Here is an 18,828-nt window from a genome sequence, read left to right on the forward strand (position 1 = left end):
TGTAAAATCTTATACCAGACCTGGGCCCGACCCTAGTTTCCATTAAGACCCACAAGTTTTCAATGTAAAAATGATAAAAAAATATTATTTTACCAGGTATGGTTCCGGTCTGAATCATGTAGTTCTTATTGAGTCCGGGTATAGTTTCTCTTATATAGTAGATCTTATTAGACTTGGATCCGGACCCGATACCGAACCCGAAAATTGAGTCCAAGTCTGAAACCAAACCCGACCCATTGACACCCCTAAGGTAAAACCCACCCCAGAGATCATTTATCCCTTTGAATAGGACACCCTTGTATGTTCTTGGCGTGGGCCAGTTGCTATGAATTGATGTCTCGTTCCCAGGCCAGCCCTACTGTCGGCAGTTGGCTTAAAAGATTAGGTATCACCTTCCATCTTGAGACTTGAAAATAAAGATTTGTTGTCCAACCCAATAAGAGAAATTATAATAAGGAACAAACGAAAGGGACAGAGCAAGATCGATCGGGCTAGAGAGGTGAGTCTTGTCCAAGCCAAGGAGGAGGATGCAGGAGCAGAGCATGATCAATCAGGTCTAGGATCCGTTTAAGCCATTTATTTTTTTAAGATTGTTATTAGATTTTAATTAAATATTTGATATTGGATTGGTTTTTGTTTTATAGTTAGGTATTGGATCCATATTAGATTAGAATTTTGTGTTTTCTTTATAAATATTTTTTGTAGAGGCTTACCAATTGGTGTCCAATTAATGTGAATGATGATAGAGAGATTTTCTCTTGGCCTGGCAAAAAGGAAAAAAGAGAGAGAAAAAAAAACTAAATGACATTTTCTTGAAAAACAGAATTTCAAAAACATAGATTTTTCATCATCCAATTTTTTTCAAGAATGATATTTCTTAGTGCATCCAAGTATCAAGCCGACAACCATGGAAACTGTGACTGTGAAGAGCAGTATGCAGTAGAGCCAAACTGTTGAGTGAGTTGACCGTGGGGCAGACTGGCCCTGACCACCCACTGCCCTCCGTTAACCTGTTGGTATATAATCTTTTTACAACGTCATCAAGTAACACCATTGCTTAAGCCTGACGACGTCCACCACCAAAAAGGAAGTCAAGAAGAAGAAGAAGAAGAAGAAGAAGAAGAAGAAGAAGAAGAGCTCTCGCCTGCTACTGCAGCAGACACTGCAATAAAGAGACACCAGAGAGAGAGAGAGAGATCTACGATGTTTATCCAAGACAGATCAACACCGCCAGCACCCAACCACGCAAAACCCCAACTGAAAACCCTAAGAATCCCTCCTCTTCCGAAGCAGCACGGTGATGAAGAAGGGGCAAATCTCCAATCCTGGCTCACCCACAACCTCGTCTTCAAGATCCTGGCTCTCTCATTCGCCGTCGCCACCGTCGCCGTCCTCCTCTTCCTTTTCCGCGCAGGCGACAGTGCTGCCCTCCTCTGCTTCGAGTCCGCCTCCCGCCGCGAAATCGAGTCGAAGATCCCCTACCCTCAGGTGCAATTCAGCGCCATCCCCCCCATAGTCGACCGGTCCAAGTTCTCTTCCTTCCGAGCCGAGCGATGGATCGTTGCCTCCGTCTCCTCTCCCCCGACCGATGCCCTGCGTGCTCTCGCGAGGATCAAAGGATGGCAGCTTCTCGCGATCGGCAACGCGGACACGCCGAGCGATTGGCAATTGAAAGGTACCATCTTCCTCTCTCTCGACGATCAGGCTAAATTAGGGTTCCGAATCATCGATCACCTGCCCTATAATTCATACGTTAGGAAGAATGTTGGTTACCTCTTCGCCATCCAGCACGGCGCGAAGAAGATCTATGATGCCGACGATAGGGTAGAAATCATCGGTGGCGATCTTGGAAAGCATTTCGATCTCGAATTGGTGGGAGAAGAAGCACGGAGGGAGACCGTGTTGCAGTATGTTCATGCGGTGGTCCAGAACAAGAACAGTAGCAATGTGGATAGCCCGGTTGTGAATCCCTACATACATTTCGGGCAGAGATCGGTCTGGCCCCGGGGATTGCCCCTCGAGAATGTGGGCGATCTCGGCCATGAAGAGTTCTATACTGAGGTCTACGGTGGGAGGCAATTCATACAGCAGGGAGTGTCGAACGGATTGCCCGATGTTGATTCAGTGTTCTACTTCACGAGGAAATCCGTGTTTGAGACGTTCGATATCAGATTCGATGACAAGGCTCCTCGGGTTGCTCTGCCACAGGGGTTAATGGCGCCCATGAATTCGTTTAATACGCTGTTCCATGGACCGGCTTTTTGGGGCCTGATGCTTCCTGTTTCGATCAGTTCAATGGCTTCAGATGTGATTAGGGGATACTGGGCACAGAGGATCCTGTGGGAGATGGGGGGTTTCCTTGCAATTTATCCTCCAACTGTTCATAGGGTCGACCGGGCTGAGTCGTACCCATTTGCAGAGGAGAAGGATTTGCATGTCAATGTAGGTAGATTGGTCAAGTTCTTGGTTGCTTGGAGGTCGAGCAAGCGAACTCTGTTTGAGAAGATACTGCACTTGAGCTATTCAATGGCAGAAGAAGGATTCTGGACCGAGCAGGATGTTAAATTCACTGCTGCTTGGCTACTGGACCTGTTGGCAGTTGGGTATGTTCAGCCAAGATTGATGACACTTGAACTAGATAGGGGACAGACAGTTATAGGTCATGGTGATCCAAAGGAATTCATCCCTCTTAAGCTTCCATCTATGCATCTTGGGGTTGAAGAAGCGGGTTCTGTGAACTATGAGATCGGAAAACTCATTCAGTGGCGAAAGAACTTTGGTAATGTTGTGCTCATCATGTACTGCGATGGCAGTAGCGTGAACCATACTGCTTTAGAATGGAGAATGCTTTATGGACGGATATTCAAGCGGGTGGTTATTCTCTCGGAGCAGAGCAACCCAGAACGTGGAGTTGAATATGGTGGCAAATCCTGGGAAGTATATAAGTAAGTTTCTTGTGCTCTTGAAATTAATCCTTTAGGTAAGTTTCTTGTGCTCTTGAAATTAATCCTTTAGGTGGCTTGTTTTTCATAAACTAGCATACTGCTGCTAATTTACTCTTTCTTTGCTTTTGTTTTGTTCGTAGAGCTCTTCATTACCTTTTCATAGTAGGTGAAAAAACTGACTGTATAAGATTTGGTAAGACTCTTGTAATCATGCACGTTGTGTACTTGAAATGTTGAACATATCAGCATCTGGCAATAGGATTTCATGATTCATGACTAAGTTATATGGCAGTATACTCATGATGGTTGATATCATGTGGGTTTTATTCCATTCACAACTTATCGGTCAAGTTAACATTTACTTTGTACTTTCTGCCTTTTTCCATTTCACCCATGATTTCATCTGTGAAATCCATCAAGGAGCAAATATTCAGGCTAAGTACCATGGTGATGCTGAGTTGGAATTCATTACTATCTCCCAACTGTTTCTTATGCCATCTAGATTATAACTAACTCATGTTATGAACCACCCAGACAAAGAAATTTCTAGTATTCCATTGACTAGACAAAGGAAATTTAAATAAGTTTCTAGCGTTTTAGTGACTTCTAATCTTACGCAGTACATTGCTACTTCAAAACAATCTTCTACATGATTATTCATTGTGTCCCTCCTCTAGTTTTCTAAGGTTTTAAGCCTTGACATGTCTGCTAAAAAATATCAGTATCTGCGTCTAGGTAATATTGCAATACACGATATGATAGACAATGTGCAGTATTGAACAATGGCCTTTTATTGAGTCGTTGACATTTAGATATAATGACGGATGAAGATTTCTCCTTCAAAATCTGATAATTTTCCTTCTCTTAATCTTAGTGATGGATGTTATTCTTATTATCGTCACTATTATCCTTGTTACTATTCTGGAAAGTCATACGAAATTATACTTAGCTTTGTTAGAGATTAAGGGTATGTTTGGTTGTTCTTTTCAAAAGTGAAAAGAAATCACATGAGAATTGAAATCTCATGATATTCAAAATCACATGATTTGAAATCTTATGTGATTCCTATTCTCATGCTTGTTTAGTGTGAGAAAAGGAAACCCATTTGCAGGAGAATCAGTTTTTTTGTTTGATTGATTGAGATGGATTCATTTTCTCAAGCCAAACAAAAAACCAAGCCTTGAAAAAAGGAAAAAACAGGGATTGGAGCCACTATTGGGTTGCAGAGAAGGCAGTGGGCAGTAGAGCTCGTTGGAGGCGGTATTCCAGCGAGCACCGCTGTTGCCATGGCTGTCTGCAGATAAACTAATAAAAAACAAAGAAAAACTTAAGAAAATAGGGAAAACAAGGGCTAACGGCAAGAGCCACTGTTGAGGTCGCAGAGAAGGCAGTAAAGCTCACCGGAGATGGTATTCTGACAAGGTCTATCCCTTGCTACCATTCCTCCAACTGGCTGCAACAAAAAAAAACAAAGAAAAGTGGAAATAGGGGCTCGCTGGGAAGGCACCCATGATTGGCTCAGGAGGAGTGCAGAGGACCTGCTGGAATCCCATTTTCGGCATGCTCCTGCTTGCCTCAACAGATTCCTTGTGGTTTCAGGCTTGCAGTGACCCAAAAAAAACCCTCATCTGTCACCCCCTTGTTTGGCTCGAAGGGAGGGGCTCAGAGGGCAACGGAGCATGCCGAAATACCATTTCTGGCGGGCTCCACCTTGCCTCAATAGCTTCCTGGTGGTTGTAGGGTTGCAGTGACTCCCAAAAAAAAAAAAGAAAACCATGCCTAAAATTCTGACAGAGATTTTGATTTTCCGGTGGTTGCTCTTCCAAGCCGCACTTCTCCGGCAACGTTCCCATCTTCTAACGAGCTGATGCAGGTGGTATTCTTAGTCTACTGAGACCACCTTCATATAAGGAGACGACGAATAAGAATGTTGGGGGTCAAAACCCCCAACTTTCGAAAACGTTGTGGTTATAGGGCCATGATATGATTTCAGGTCATATGATTCGAAATCACAACCAGGCCCGTGAGATTCAAAATCTCACGGGCTGGAGACATGGCTCTATTTTCTCATGTTTGGTTAGCCATGAGAAAATCGGGCCAAATGAGAATCACTCTCTCATTTGCATGAGAGAGTGATTCTCATGGAGCTTAACCAGACATGCCCTAAGTTATTGTGAATGCTGTCTCTTTTAATCACACATAACACTGTTAATTAGAATCCAAAATTTGAACACATTGCATTTTGGGACTTCACTGCTTTCTAAGTTTTTGTTTGTTTCAATATGGCCAATCTTATTTCCTTCCAGCTTTTTTATTTGCCTGACAGTAATGTGAGTCTTGGACGATCCTTCTTAAAATGAAACCTTAAAGAAAATGTCATGATAATTTTCTGACGTTATGTTTCATTATATTCATTTGGTGAAATATCAAAAACATGTTAGTAACTTCCAATAAAACCTAGTCTTAGAAAAGAAATAGACTTAATCGAAATCACAAGCTATTCGAATGAGCACCTGTTCTTAAAGATAGTATCTTCCAGTTTGCTGTGCTTTTATTAGTGGCTATGTTCTACCTTCAACATCATAAATAGGAAGAATGGTTATTGTAAAATGAGCTTCTTTCTCTTGATGAAATGGTTGCAAATTGCAATTGCTTTCGAAAAAATTTAAATCTTTTGAGTCATTTCTTCAATCATTTGATAGGTGTGAAATCCTTCTTTCTTTGATGAATTATGTCTTTTGTTTGATTTATTTGATATCCATCTTCAAGCTCATTTGGTGTCATCCACTTAACCGATTTAAGGCCATTATATGATTTAAGTTATGGACTTATGGTTGTGAGTCCTATGAAACTATTTACTTTTGAAATTGGTTGCATATAGTGGCACTACAACAAAGCAGTAGATTAGCGACGACCACATTCCGTCGCTAATCCGTCGCTAATCCGTCGCTAACCATGTTAGCGACGGATTAGCGACAACGCGGCGACAGTATGCTTACGTCGCGAATATTTCGACGCTAACTGGCGACAGAATAATTCTGTCGCCAAGTCCGTCGCTAATTGCGACGGAATAACGAGCGCTATATTCCGTCGCCAATCCGCCGGTACTAAACGGCGACCACGGCGTGGCGACGGATTTAATTCCGTCGCTAAGCCGTCGCTAGATTAATATGAATAGCGACGGAATCATCCGTCGCTAATCCGTCGCAAAAACGAAAAAAAATCAAAAAAAATTTATTTAAAAATTAATTACCGAGAACTGTACAATTTATATTTCCTGTACAATTTATATTTCCTGTAAATAAAAAACAAACCACACAAAAAAATTCATATAACAAGTATCTATAATAATTAATCGTTCCACCTTAAAACTAAGAAGTTTAATTATTTACAATTCAACAATTACAATTAGGAAAAATAAAAAAAATAGAACTTCTTCAACACAGTCCTCTAATCATCGCCAAGATTTTGTGCGTCTTCTTGTTCATTGTCTTTATCTGTCCCTTCAGCTCCACTACCCTGATTATCGCTAGCAGCCTACACAAGAAAAGAACAGTCAGTATTGATAAACAAAATATAATGAAATAAATTACACACTATATGTGATTCTATCATGTGCTCATGTGTGATCTAAGGCAATAAAAAAACTCTATATGTGATTCTATCATGCTCATATGTGTGCTAAGGCAGTCAAAAAATTGAATATGTGATTATAGCATGTTCATATGTGTTCTAAGGCATATAAAAAAACTCTATATGTGATTCTACCATGCTCAGATGTGCTTTAAGGCAGGCAAAAAACTATATATGTGATTCGATCATGCTCGTATGTGTGCTAAGGCAGTAAAAAAATTGAATATGTGAATATAGCATGCTCATATGTGCTCTAAGGCAGGCAAAGCCAAAAATTTTATATGTGATTCTATCATAAATGATATATAACATGTTCATATGTGTTCTAAGGCAGTTAAAAAACTCTATATGTTATTATAGCATGTTCATATGTGTGCTAAGGCAGTCAAAAAACAGAATATGTGATTATAATATGCTCATATGTGTTCTTAGGCAGTAAAAAAACTGAATATGTGATTATAGCATGCTTATGTGTTCTAATGCAATCAAAAAAACTTTATATGTGATTCTATCATGCTCATATGTGCTCTAAGACAGACAAAAAGTTAAATATATATATATATATATATATGTGATTCTATCATGCTCATATGTGTGCTAAGGCAGTAAAAAAATTGAATATGTGATTATAGCATGTTCATATGTGTTCTAAGGCATCTAGAAAAACTCTATATGTGATTCTACCATGCTCAGATGTGCTTTAAGACAGTCAAAAAAACTATATATGTGATTATACCTGAGAGGGACCTGGAATCGAAGATCCCCTATCCTGAACAGCGGCCTTGATCTCATTTCGGAGAAAGGGGGCGACGGTGTATTGGAAGTAGTTATTCAGTGATTCATTAATGATCTCGCGTACATCATCACCGGAAAGAATAGTCGGCTGCTTGGAGCTTATGTCGGCGCAAGAAGTTGGTGAGCCGTAACTGGAAGAACCAATAACTGGTGAAGTGTTCATATTACTCCCAAACCCGAACACGCGACCTTTTTTGGGTTCACCTGCTGCAGTCACCCATGCTGTAGGATCAAATGATGGATGCTGAGTAGCGTCTTCGCCATATCGCTCTACCGTTTGTTGCTCATATGCCTCCTACAAAATAATGTTTAAAGTATTCATTAATAATTAATGATAACATTATGATGACTTGCATATATATTGCAATGATTATTAATAGAATTAATACATACCGTTGTCGTTCTCGCCTTCTCTGATACGAAGACTCCCGTGGTCTTCCGTTTATGTGTTTCTACAAACACATCCTTATATGGTACACTGCCTCCTTTTTCTGCTTCCTGCGAAGTTAAATGACAAAAGATTTAGTACACAAATTTGCAACAATACTTATAAAATTAATATTATATATTGATGAGTTACCATTTTCTTTAAGTGGCTCCCAAATGTCTTAGATCCACCTGTGTGTAGATGGGCTTCGGGCATCTTCGATCGATTTTGTGAAGCCTTCGCAGAGCGATTTTTAAATGCATCTCCCGCCCACATATCGCACATTTCATCCCAGTAATCCCTCCTGATAGTAATAGGACCATGGCCCTTCCACATTAATGGATCATCTACTACGCCAGATGCTTTTTTTGCTGCAGTCTTCATAGTGTGCAGCATGTCTGCAAATCGATTGGCAGCCACCTTCTGTCACACCTTCCTTGCATCATTTTCTTCCACCGTAGTTGCAAAGCGATTCGAAGCCTACAAATATTTTCAGAAAGTTAGTAGACATTGCTTAAATAAATTAAATATGAAACACATTAACTATGAGGAACAACTGTATACCATGAATGAGGACCACAATCTGTCTAATACCTCCTTTGGGTACTCTTTCCATTGAGCAACTGGTCATGGTAGATGTTGAAGAAGTGAATTCCTAATCTCCCGTACTACTTCTTGTGGTTCAAACCTCGTGCTGCACATGAATTGTTACACAGTAAATATCAATATAAAATATTTAAAAGATATGCAATAATTGAAAACAAAATACTTACGGTCGATTATCGATATACACTATTTGAATGAGTCTTCTTGTGCCAGCCTGAGAAGACCCTGTTTCCTGTGTTGGCTGTTGACTTGTGCGATCAACTGGTGTAGGTGGGTCGTGTACAGGCGCAACATCATCTGTAAAAAAATACACACCAAGTTTTCAGAATGTGCATTTGAACTAATCAAGCATCTAATTAGTTATATGATATACCTATCACAGGAGCCCGTGAAGATGAAGGTTGAGCCTGGCTACTACTGGATGAGCGACCACTATAACCTCCACGAACCATATTCTAACAAATAACATATGTCATACAATACATTCAAATAATTCACATCAAGTATTACAATGCATTCAAGTCATTCACATCAAGCATTGCAATGCATTCAAATAATTCAAATCATTGACATCAAGTATTGCACTAATTCAAATCATTCGTTAATTGCATAAATTATAATACATTCAGATAATTGAAATCATTCACATCAAGTATTACAATGCATTCGAATCATTCGTATCAAGTATTACAATAAATTGAAATAAAATTTTTAATCATTCACACCAAGTATTGCAATACAACTCACATCAAGTATTACAATGCATTTAAATAGAGGTTTGTAGTATAAGATTTTGCTCACTAGCTTGAGAATTCTTCCTCGTCACTAGTTTGACTTTCTTCTTCTTCTTCTTCTTCTTCTTCATTGTTTGCCCATCCACTTGGTACATCATTTGGATCACATTCCTCTATGAATGTTTCATCAGCCAATGGAGATATGACATGCATATCATGCGCAACATCGTGACCATAAGCGAAGTCACAGACATCATCTGATTGATAGTAATCACTGTCTTCAGCTAACTCATCTTCTTGTAACTGATCATACTCGGGGTATAGTTTGGATTTCACCTTGCAAACTGCCCACCATTCATTTCTATCTGACTTTTTTATACTCGGATATGAAGTATAATAAACTTGTTGAGCTTGCGAGGCTAATATGAATGGTTCATATGTTCCAAACCTGGATTTATGATTCACCTCCACAATGCCTGAAGCTTTGTCGAGTCTTGTTGCAGTTGGATCAAACCAATGACACTTGAATACCGTAACCCTGTTATTCATGCCTAAGTAAGTCAACTCCATTATTTCCTCTATAACACCGTAGTAATCATGTTCATTTTCACCGTAGCTGCTACCCTTGACACACACGCCACTATTTATCGTTGATTTGTTTATACCGTAGTCTTTTGTATGGAATCGATAACCATTTACGATATACCCATTGTAGCATTGCACAACTTTGGTCGGACCATTTTCTAAATCACATATTCCTTGATCTTTAACATCACCATGGCGAACCTACGCACAGACATAAACAATTATTGTGATCACGATCAATTAAGTAACTTAGTGTTGTTTATAAGTACAAAATTTATGTTAGCTTCTTTACCAACTGTTTCAACCACTCCACAAACTTAGTTTCACGTTCTTTTTGTACTTCTGCATTAGTGAGATGTGAAACTTTGCTTTGCAACTCCAGATCAAATCGTCTGCAAACCACAAATACTTATATTACCAAGCCATGTATCCACATATAGAACATAAAAGGATTTATAATTGAGTTGCATATACATATACTTACTCGATGTATGGGTCGATCGCTGAACAATTAAAAAGAATATAGATGTGTGCTGCATCTTGCTCTCGATCTGTCAATAGCCTTGATCGGCAACTACCAAATGCATGCCCAAGTCGTTGAAATATCGACAGCTTGTCAGCTACAGTTACTTGTTTTCCATCATCGTTACGGGGCGGGCATGTGTAACGTGTTGAAATATGAGGTTCGAAGTACATAGATGAGAAATTTGAAATCTCTTCTAAAGTGTACGCCTCACAAATAGAGCCTTCTACTCTTGCTTTATTACGAACCTTTTTTTTTAGGTCGAACATGCATCTGACAAGAATATACATTTCAAATTTTAAATATCTGTCATTAAAGAGACAAATATAAAAAAACATATACCTTTCAAATGGGTACATCCATCGATATTGCACAGGGCCACCAACCCTTAGTTCATATGGCAAATGTATGATCAAATGTTCCATAACATCGAAAAATGCTGGCGTAAATATCTTTTCTAACAGACAAACAGTGGTGATGACAGAGTCCTCGAGATTCTTTACATCTGATACAATGACCTCCGATGCGCACAATGTTCTGAAAAATCCGCTCAACTCAGACAATACCCCCCATATAGGTTTGTCTAACATATCATGGAATGCTAGGGGTATCAATCGTTGCATAAAGATATGACAATCATGGCTCTTCAACCCATATAACTGTCCATCGTCAATCTTCACAGCCCGAGCAATGTTAGAGACATATCCATCTGGAAATCTCAGTTGTCTCAACCATTGACATACATGTTTTATTTGATCAGGTCCGAGCACGTACTTCGCCTTTGGTTTCAGTACTTTGCCATTATACTCTTTGAGTTCCAATTCTGGTCTTTTACATATTAATTTTAAATCCATACGGGCCTTCGGATTATCCTTCGTTTTTCCTTTAATATTCATTACTGTATTGAACACATTATCAAACACATTTTTCTCTACATGCATCACATCCAAATTATGTCGTATCAATAGGGTCGGCCAATACGGTAGTTCCCAAAAAATAGATTTTTTCGTCCAATTGTGTTCCTTCCCAAATCCACGGAAGGGTGTAGGACTGCGGGCATCTGTTAATACATCTGGAAAGTATCGCAATCTTCTTAAAATCTCTATGCCAGACAATCTTGAGGATGGACCTTCCATTTCAGTTGTGTCTGCTGTAAATGCATTCTTTTGACGTCGGAACGGATGATCGCTGGGTAGAAATCGACGATGGCAATCAAACCAGCAAGGCTTCCTTCCATGCCTCAATCTAAAAGCTTTGGAATCCTCCATGCAGTACGGACAAGCCAACCTCCCATGTGTGCTCCAACCAGATAACATACCATATGCAGGGAAGTCACTGATTGTCCATAGAACAACGGCCTTCATGTTGAAATTTTGTTTTTTGTGGGCATCATACGTGGTAACACCGTCATCCCACAGTACTTTTAATTCATCAATCAATGGCCTTAGATATACATCAAGATTTTGGCCAGGTGAGGTCGGACCAGGGATCAACAGAGACAAGAAAAGATTTGGACGTTTCATACACAAGCTTGGTGGAAGGTTGTATGGAGTTACAAATACTGGCCAGCATGAGTATGGAGTTGATCTACCCCCAAATGGATTAAATCCATCTGTACATAGACCGAGTCTAACATTTCGCACTTCCATTGCGAAGTTCTGATGAGTACGATCAAAGTGCTTCCAAGCTTCAGCGTCAACAGGATGCGTGATCTTGTTTTCATCGTGTCGAACTTTATTTGCATGCCATCTCATGTGTTTAGCTGTCTTTGAAGACATATACAATCGCTGCAATCTAGGAGTGATAGGAAAGTAGCGGAGCGACTTGTATGAAACTTTCTTTGATCTCGTGCTACCATTGCCTCTTGTCTTTGGCTTGAACCGAGGATGCCCACATGACGGGCATGATATGTCGTTTTCCTGCTCCTTGAAATACAACATGCAGTGATTTGGACAAGCATCAATCTTTTTGTAACCCATACCTAGAGCGTTGACCATAACTTTCGCACGATAGAAATTTTGTGGCAATTTCTCATCTTTAGGCAACATACTCTTCACAATCATGCACAAACGGTCAAAACATGATTGACTCAAATTATACTCGGACTTCAAATTCATTAGTTGAAGAACTGCAGACAAGATAGTGTGACTCTCACAACCGTTCCAAAGTGGCTCATCAGCATCTTTAAGTAAATCATAAAATCTACTAGCTGCATCGTTTAGTGATTCTTCATCTACGACAGTTCTTACATCACTAGAACTCATAGCAGAACCCAGTTCTGTTCCTGCAGCATCAAATATCAAATTCGTATATGGATTATCGTGCACCACATTCACCCGTGCATCAAAATCGTTTCTAAATTCTTCTCCATGAAACGCCCAGTTCTGATAATCACTCACAAAACCCTTCCTGTATAGGTGATGTCTAACGCCATGAGGTTCTACAAATCGATTATTCTTACAAATCTTGCAGGGACACCTAATCCGACCTGTGGGATCTACCGTACTGACACTCGCTGTTGCAAATTCAATAAAACTATCGACACCATCCATATATTCATGCGATAACTCATTGTCCACTATCCTACGGTACATCCATTCACGGTTTGCAGTCATTCTGTCGTATGATGTTACGAATAGTATCCTAACGAATTAAGAAAAAAACAATCAGAATGCGACGATGAAGAAAATATCAAATTTATCATGCAATATACTATGTCAAACAATAACAAGAATTTTGATGCATGCATTGATAACTTAATATTTTCATGTGCAAACTATTAATGACATGATACAATCATTTGAAGCATGCTTTTATTATAAAATTTCACGTGGAAGTCAAAATCAAATTGAAAATAACTACATGCAAGCATGGATACAATTACATCAAACATTGCAATACATCATAATCATTCATATCAAATAAATGGCAAACATGTACCTGCAGCAAACACACTTCAATATCTCACTAACTACTACCATGCTTAGCATGGACTCCGTACTCCAAAAATAAGAACACTTCCATATTTCTACATTAAAATCATGCTCAGCATGATCTCCGAACTCCAACAAAGCAGTCCTAGATATCAACAACTAAGTGAGTGTGTGAACAATAAAGTGTTGCATTCAATAAATTAAATAACATGTGATACGTTTGCATCACTTACTCACCACGGGTATTTACCCGATTTGCATTGTTTTTGTCATTTACTTACCACAGGTGGCCGAGCACGAGTTGGTTCCGTTGAAAAATCTGCACAAAAACAAAACAAATTAAGTAACAAACTAACTAATCATGAAACAAGATGAAACACTAACTAAAAAAATTAAAACAACTCTAACTAATTGAAAGAAGAGAAAAGAAAAATAGTATATACGTTAAAGCCAAATCTAACTAGAAGATGCTAATTTAACAAACCAGCTATAACATGTTGAATCAGTCGACTAACATAAAGTCATAGACAATTTCTAATCTGAACTACTTAGCAAAGGAATAGTAAATCAATCAATTAGTTTACTAGAAAAGATGTGAACTCCGTTTAACCACCACTATCATAAAGAATTCAAATAGCCCTAATCTAACTAACTGATTGTGAGAACATTAAATACCAATCTATCTAAGAAAAATATAATTATAAAAGACTAATAGATTGAAATACTCTAACTAACCAGATTTCAAGAAAACAAATTGAAGTAAAACTAACTACCAGTAGACATTAACAAACTAACAAATTGAACAACATGGACAACTTGTATATATACATTACAAAAAAAATTTCAACTTAAAATCCATATGGACAACATATATGCAAACTACACTTAAAACCATATGGACATCTTATATACACATATTACAAATTTTTTTTCAAGCTAATCACATGGACAACATAGGGATCACATAATAACTTTTTTTTTTTTTTAAAAGAGATCACATGGGCAGCATAGGTATCCATAACAAAAATTCTTTTCAAAACAGATCACATAGGCAACGTAGGTATCTCATAACAAATTTTTTTTCTTCAAACAAACAATAGGCAACATAGTATTCCTACTAAAGATTTTTTTTTTCAAACTGATTTACATAGGCAACATATGTATTAAAAAACATATTTTTTTGAAACCAATTCACATAGACAGCATAATATATCTCATAACAGATTGTTTTTTTCAAAAGCAATACACATCGGCAGCATGTTATTCCTACTACAGATTTTATTTTTCAAACGATTCATATAGGCAACATAGGCATTCAAAAACAGAAAACTTTTTTTTTTTGACAAGTCACTTAGGCAGCATAACGCAGGGGGTCGACCCCCCCTGCCGGAAAGCACGGCAGGGGGTTAAACCCCCTGCCTTTCCGGCAGGGAAGGGGGTTAAACCCCCTGCCGGAAAGGCAGTTCCGGCATGGGGGGTTGACCCCCTGCCGTGCCTTTCCGGCAGGGGGGGTCGACCCCCTGCGTTTCCGGCAGGGGGTCGACCCCCCCATGCCTTTCCGGCAGGGGGTCGACCCCCCTGCCGGAAACGCAGGGGGTCGACCCCCCCTGCCGGAAAGCACGACAGGGGGTTAAACCCCCTGCGTTTCCGGCAGGGAAGGGGCGTACCCCCTGCGTTTAGAAGAAGAAGAAGAAGAAGAAGAAGAAGAAGAAGAAGATTACCTGCGCGTCGCCGGACGGTGGCGGGAGGTTGACGGGGAGCGGCAGCTGGCGAGCGCCGGCTGGCGAGCGGTGGACGGGGAGCGGCGGCGGCCGGACGGTGGCGAGAGCCGACGGGCGGCGGGAGGGAGCAATACAGCAAAACAGGGAAAAGAGAAAGAGGGATGGGATTAGGGATTTACGCGACATTTAGCGATGGCTTAGCGACGGAAAAATTCCGTCGCTAAGCCGTCGCTAAACCAAAATACCAAAAAAGCGACGGAATATATTCTGTCGCTACGCCGTCGCTAATTAGCGACGGATTAGCGACGACAGAGTTCCCTCTCTAAATCCGTCGCTAAAATGGTGTTCTTGTAATAAAAAGTAGCGACAAAAACATGCAGTCGCTAATCCGTCGCTAAGTAGCGACAGATTAGCGATAAAAGTCGTTTCCTCGCTAATCCGTCGCGAATTAGCGACAGATTCTATCTCTAGCTAATCTGTCGCTAAGTAGTGACGGAAAAAATCCGTCGCTAATTTCCGTCGCTAATTAACAATTTTCTTGTAGTGTGGATTCTCTTCAATGTAATTTTATTTTGTATGGAATCAACCTTGGATCATGATCTGATATTTTGAAAAAAATTGATTGTGCTTTTCTTTTCCTTTTTTATTTTATGTTTATATCATGTGATCTTAAAGGAATCAATCTAATCCCTGATTTTCTCATTTTTCTTGATCAATTTGTATCATGACTTTTCCGTTTTGCTCTGTTTCTTCTTTCTTCTGCATCAGTTTCTGATAGTCTTGCCGTCCTGTTGTTTGTTTTGGTCCCTTTCTCTTTATATGTTTGATATATTTGCAAATAGTTGCACCCAGATGACGCCACTTCATTGATTGTATAATCGGCAGTTAAAACTCTTAGAAAGGTTACAAGTTATTAAAATATACTTATGCCTAATCGACCTGAAAAACATGAGTTTTCATGATGAAAAGAGAATATGTATATTCTTTATGACTTTTTGCCCCATTAGTACTTACCAGCGGTTAATTGCTGGTGATCTTTGTCAACTAGATATCGACATGACATTGACACTTGGTATGACATGAGAGTTTTGTAAAATAATTGAATAATGCAGTTGCACTCATCTTTTCTTTTGCAGAAATGTCTTTTTCTTGTTGATGCATCATTAGACAAAAAATGGGTCCACTAGATGCCAAGGACAATAAACACAGACCCACATCACGCATAGATGTTCACACATATCCTGACACATGCATATCCTTTATTTTTCTCCTTTTTTTCAATGGCTTACCTACCTATAACCACGGTTGCTGCAAGTAAAGCAACAAACAGTCTGAGAAGGTGACGTATCCTGGAAGGTGAGGGTTAGTGCTAGGCATTGTGTATGTGGTCATGGCTTTATGGTTCAGAACAGGATCATAGTCTTTTAATGGGTCACAGCTGAAGTTGCTAAATGGTGTATTGTCCCTAGTCAAGAGACTATGGACTCTATTGATTCTTTAGTTGAAATCAAGGGTACTTGTCATGTTTCTTGTGCTTCAGACATATTATCATAAACCCTTCTATCAAATATGATGATGTAAAGTTCTTTACTTGAATATTTTAGTGCTCAAAAGGAAACAAGATGTTATTAGAACACTCCAATTTGAAGTGTATGATTGATTTCACCTTCCTAGTGTTAGTCATTATGTGCAAAAATGTTCTTTTTTTTTTTACATACTTTTGGCCATAAAATTAGGGTACATTTTGATTATTATATCACTGTAAGAGTTGATTGAAGTCCTGTTTGGCCTTCTTCTGGAATGAAATGTACTTGAACTTATTGTTATTGTACTTAAGAGTGAAATTTGTTGATTTGAAGTAGTTAACTGAATATCTGATTGGCCTAAGAAGTGAAAAGTGAAGGTTTTATTGAACTAAAACCTTTTCATTGATCCAGACATGCACATTGGACCATGTTCTTGTATGCCACACGTGGGAGGTCAATTAGATGAGTTCCATATGTGCAACTCTTTATAGGTTTCAAATGTTTGTGTTCTTTGTTAATCAAGGACGCTTGAGTTGTGCTCCCTTTTTTCTTATTTTGTCTGTCAATCTCACATAATTTTTCGAGTTTCTCTGTCCCCTTACGGCTGTATCTTTTGTTGGGTTAATTCTTTTTCATGGTAGAATGAAAGATTTGCCCTTCCTTGTAAAGATCCCTGATTGGTTCTGTTTCCATCTATGGAATTTATTCATAATGGTGTTAAATTAGCTTTTAAAGCACAATACAGTGCTTTTGATATTCATGCTGGTTTGTGTTCAGATAATACTATATGACCATGTTAAATTTTGAAGTCCTGAAATCACACAAACAGATGAATGCGAAACAAATTATCCGTGGCTACTAGCTAAATTTTTGCTGTTAAATGAGTCGGTATTCGCTATTTTTTTTACATGACAATTGATCCACTTTAAAATTGATTTCGATCTGGGTACCCTCAATAGTTTAATAGATTTTTTTTGTTTGGAGTTGATACCCTTATTAGTGCAATCTATCCAACATTGCTTTTCCAGTAAGATGTTCCGGTGGATGATCATGTGCTGAATCTTGCAGGTTTCTGCCCAAGATATTCAACAGATTCACAAATGCTGATGGATTTTTGTTTCTTTATGATGAAACGGTTCTGAACTATTGGAACCTGCTTCAGGCAGACAAAGATAAGCTATGGATTACTGACAAGGTAATTTCTTCAGGGTGGTAGATCATTGATAATTAGTTTGTCTACATAGAAAGTCTACATTATTAACAATCCATCTCTATTTTATCAGGTTCCCGAGTCCTGGATTACTGTGTCTACAAATGCCAACGACTCAGCATGGTATTTTAGGGAAGGTGCAGGCATCCTGAAAAATATCATGAACACTCTTCCCGTACACTTTCAAATCAGTTACAAGGAAAGTGTGGGCGATGAAAGGCTTGTCGTCTGCAGCTCGAATATATTCTACGTTCCTCGACGTTTTGTGGATGATTTTGTTGATCTTGTGGGTCATGTTGGAGATCTGAAGCTACATCAGAAACTTGCAGTGCCAATGTTTTTCTTAGCAATGGATTCACCAGGAAATTTCGAGTCTGGGGGCCTTAAAAATATGATTTACAGAACCGGCAATGTGGCATCTGATCCTTTGAGTTTTTATTCGGCACAGGTAGCTGCTCTGCATCCATGGAAGGTGTCCAGTGATTCCGAGTTCATGAAGCTCATTAGAGCCATGTCCTCAGGTGATCCACTTTTACAGGAGCTGTTGTGACACTTCTTGGTGAAGAACATCTATTAGGAAGAGTGCTGGTGGGGAAGTGGGAAAGTTGGTTTGGTTAGGGAATTCTTTTGCAGATGCATGCATCGATTATTTTAAGATCGTCGATGACCTGTTGTATGCTTCAAGCTAATGATGTATGAAGGAGAATCTGTCTCTATTCAACATAAATGATGTCATTATCGGAATTGATTATTTGAAGAACTCCAGGCTAGGTCCTCCTTGTATGCTATCTCATAGTTGATAGAAGAAAATCTCTCTCTCTCTCTCTCTCTCTCTCTCTCTCTCTCTCTCTCACACACACACACACACACACACACACACACACACAATTGAATCTCACATCGTGTTCAAATCTGGCTTATAAACCTCCAAACAGAGAGTCGACCGATTGGGTTGAGAAAGCAAACCGCTGTACCTGAGGAAGTAGCCGAGTTTCCTCAGGATGAAATTAGAAAAAACTTTAATTGGTAAAATCTTCTCATCTGTGAAAATTGTGCAACCTTAAACAAATCACATGTTTGCAATACGAGAAACTTCTTTACCCCGAGAAGTAACGATCCACTTGCTCAGATGAGAAAGCGTTTCATAAGTTTGCAAACATGCCTTAGTGAAAGCCATTTGATAAAGTCAT

The 18,828-nt window shown here is 39.2% G+C and overlaps 2 protein-coding genes across 2 annotated transcripts; one reads left to right on the top strand and one right to left on the bottom strand.

The window, feature by feature from the left end:
- Positions 1-922: 922 nt before the first annotated feature.
- Positions 923-18,403, top strand: LOC149837016 (putative glycosyltransferase STELLO2). The gene is made up of 3 exons (XM_090005751.1): positions 923-2,945; positions 17,497-17,623; positions 17,712-18,403. The coding sequence occupies exons 1-3, from the start codon at positions 1,204-1,206 to the stop codon at positions 18,186-18,188; spliced, it is 2,346 nt and encodes a 781-aa protein (XP_089861877.1). The 5' UTR covers positions 923-1,203; the 3' UTR covers positions 18,189-18,403.
- LOC149837017 (uncharacterized) lies at positions 6,179-7,545 on the bottom strand. The gene is made up of 2 exons (XM_090005752.1): positions 7,315-7,545; positions 6,179-6,482 (listed from the first exon to the last, which is right to left on the bottom strand). Exons 1-2 carry the CDS (start codon positions 7,534-7,536, stop codon positions 6,396-6,398), a joined length of 309 nt encoding a protein of 102 aa, XP_089861878.1. The 5' UTR covers positions 7,537-7,545; the 3' UTR covers positions 6,179-6,395.
- Positions 18,404-18,828: the final 425 nt, after the last annotated feature.

Source organism: Nuphar pumila, chromosome 5 (assembly GCF_984573655.1).
Source record: "Nuphar pumila chromosome 5, dmNupPumi1.hap1.1, whole genome shotgun sequence".
Lineage (NCBI taxonomy): Eukaryota > Viridiplantae > Streptophyta > Magnoliopsida > Nymphaeales > Nymphaeaceae > Nuphar > Nuphar pumila.

Coding starts and splice junctions, on each gene's coding strand:
- LOC149837016 (XM_090005751.1), top strand. CDS start 1,204: ATGTTTATCCAAGACAGATCAACACCGCCAGCACCCAACCACGCAAAA. Junction 2,946..17,496: donor AAATCCTGGGAAGTATATAA/GTAAGTTTCTTG, acceptor TGAATCTTGCAG/GTTTCTGCCCAAGATATTCA. Junction 17,624..17,711: donor AGCTATGGATTACTGACAAG/GTAATTTCTTCA, acceptor CTATTTTATCAG/GTTCCCGAGTCCTGGATTAC.
- LOC149837017 (XM_090005752.1), bottom strand. CDS start 7,536: ATGAACACTTCACCAGTTATTGGTTCTTCCAGTTACGGCTCACCAACT. Junction 6,483..7,314: donor CGATTCCAGGTCCCTCTCAG/GTATAATCACAT, acceptor TTTCTTGTGTAG/GCTGCTAGCGATAATCAGGG.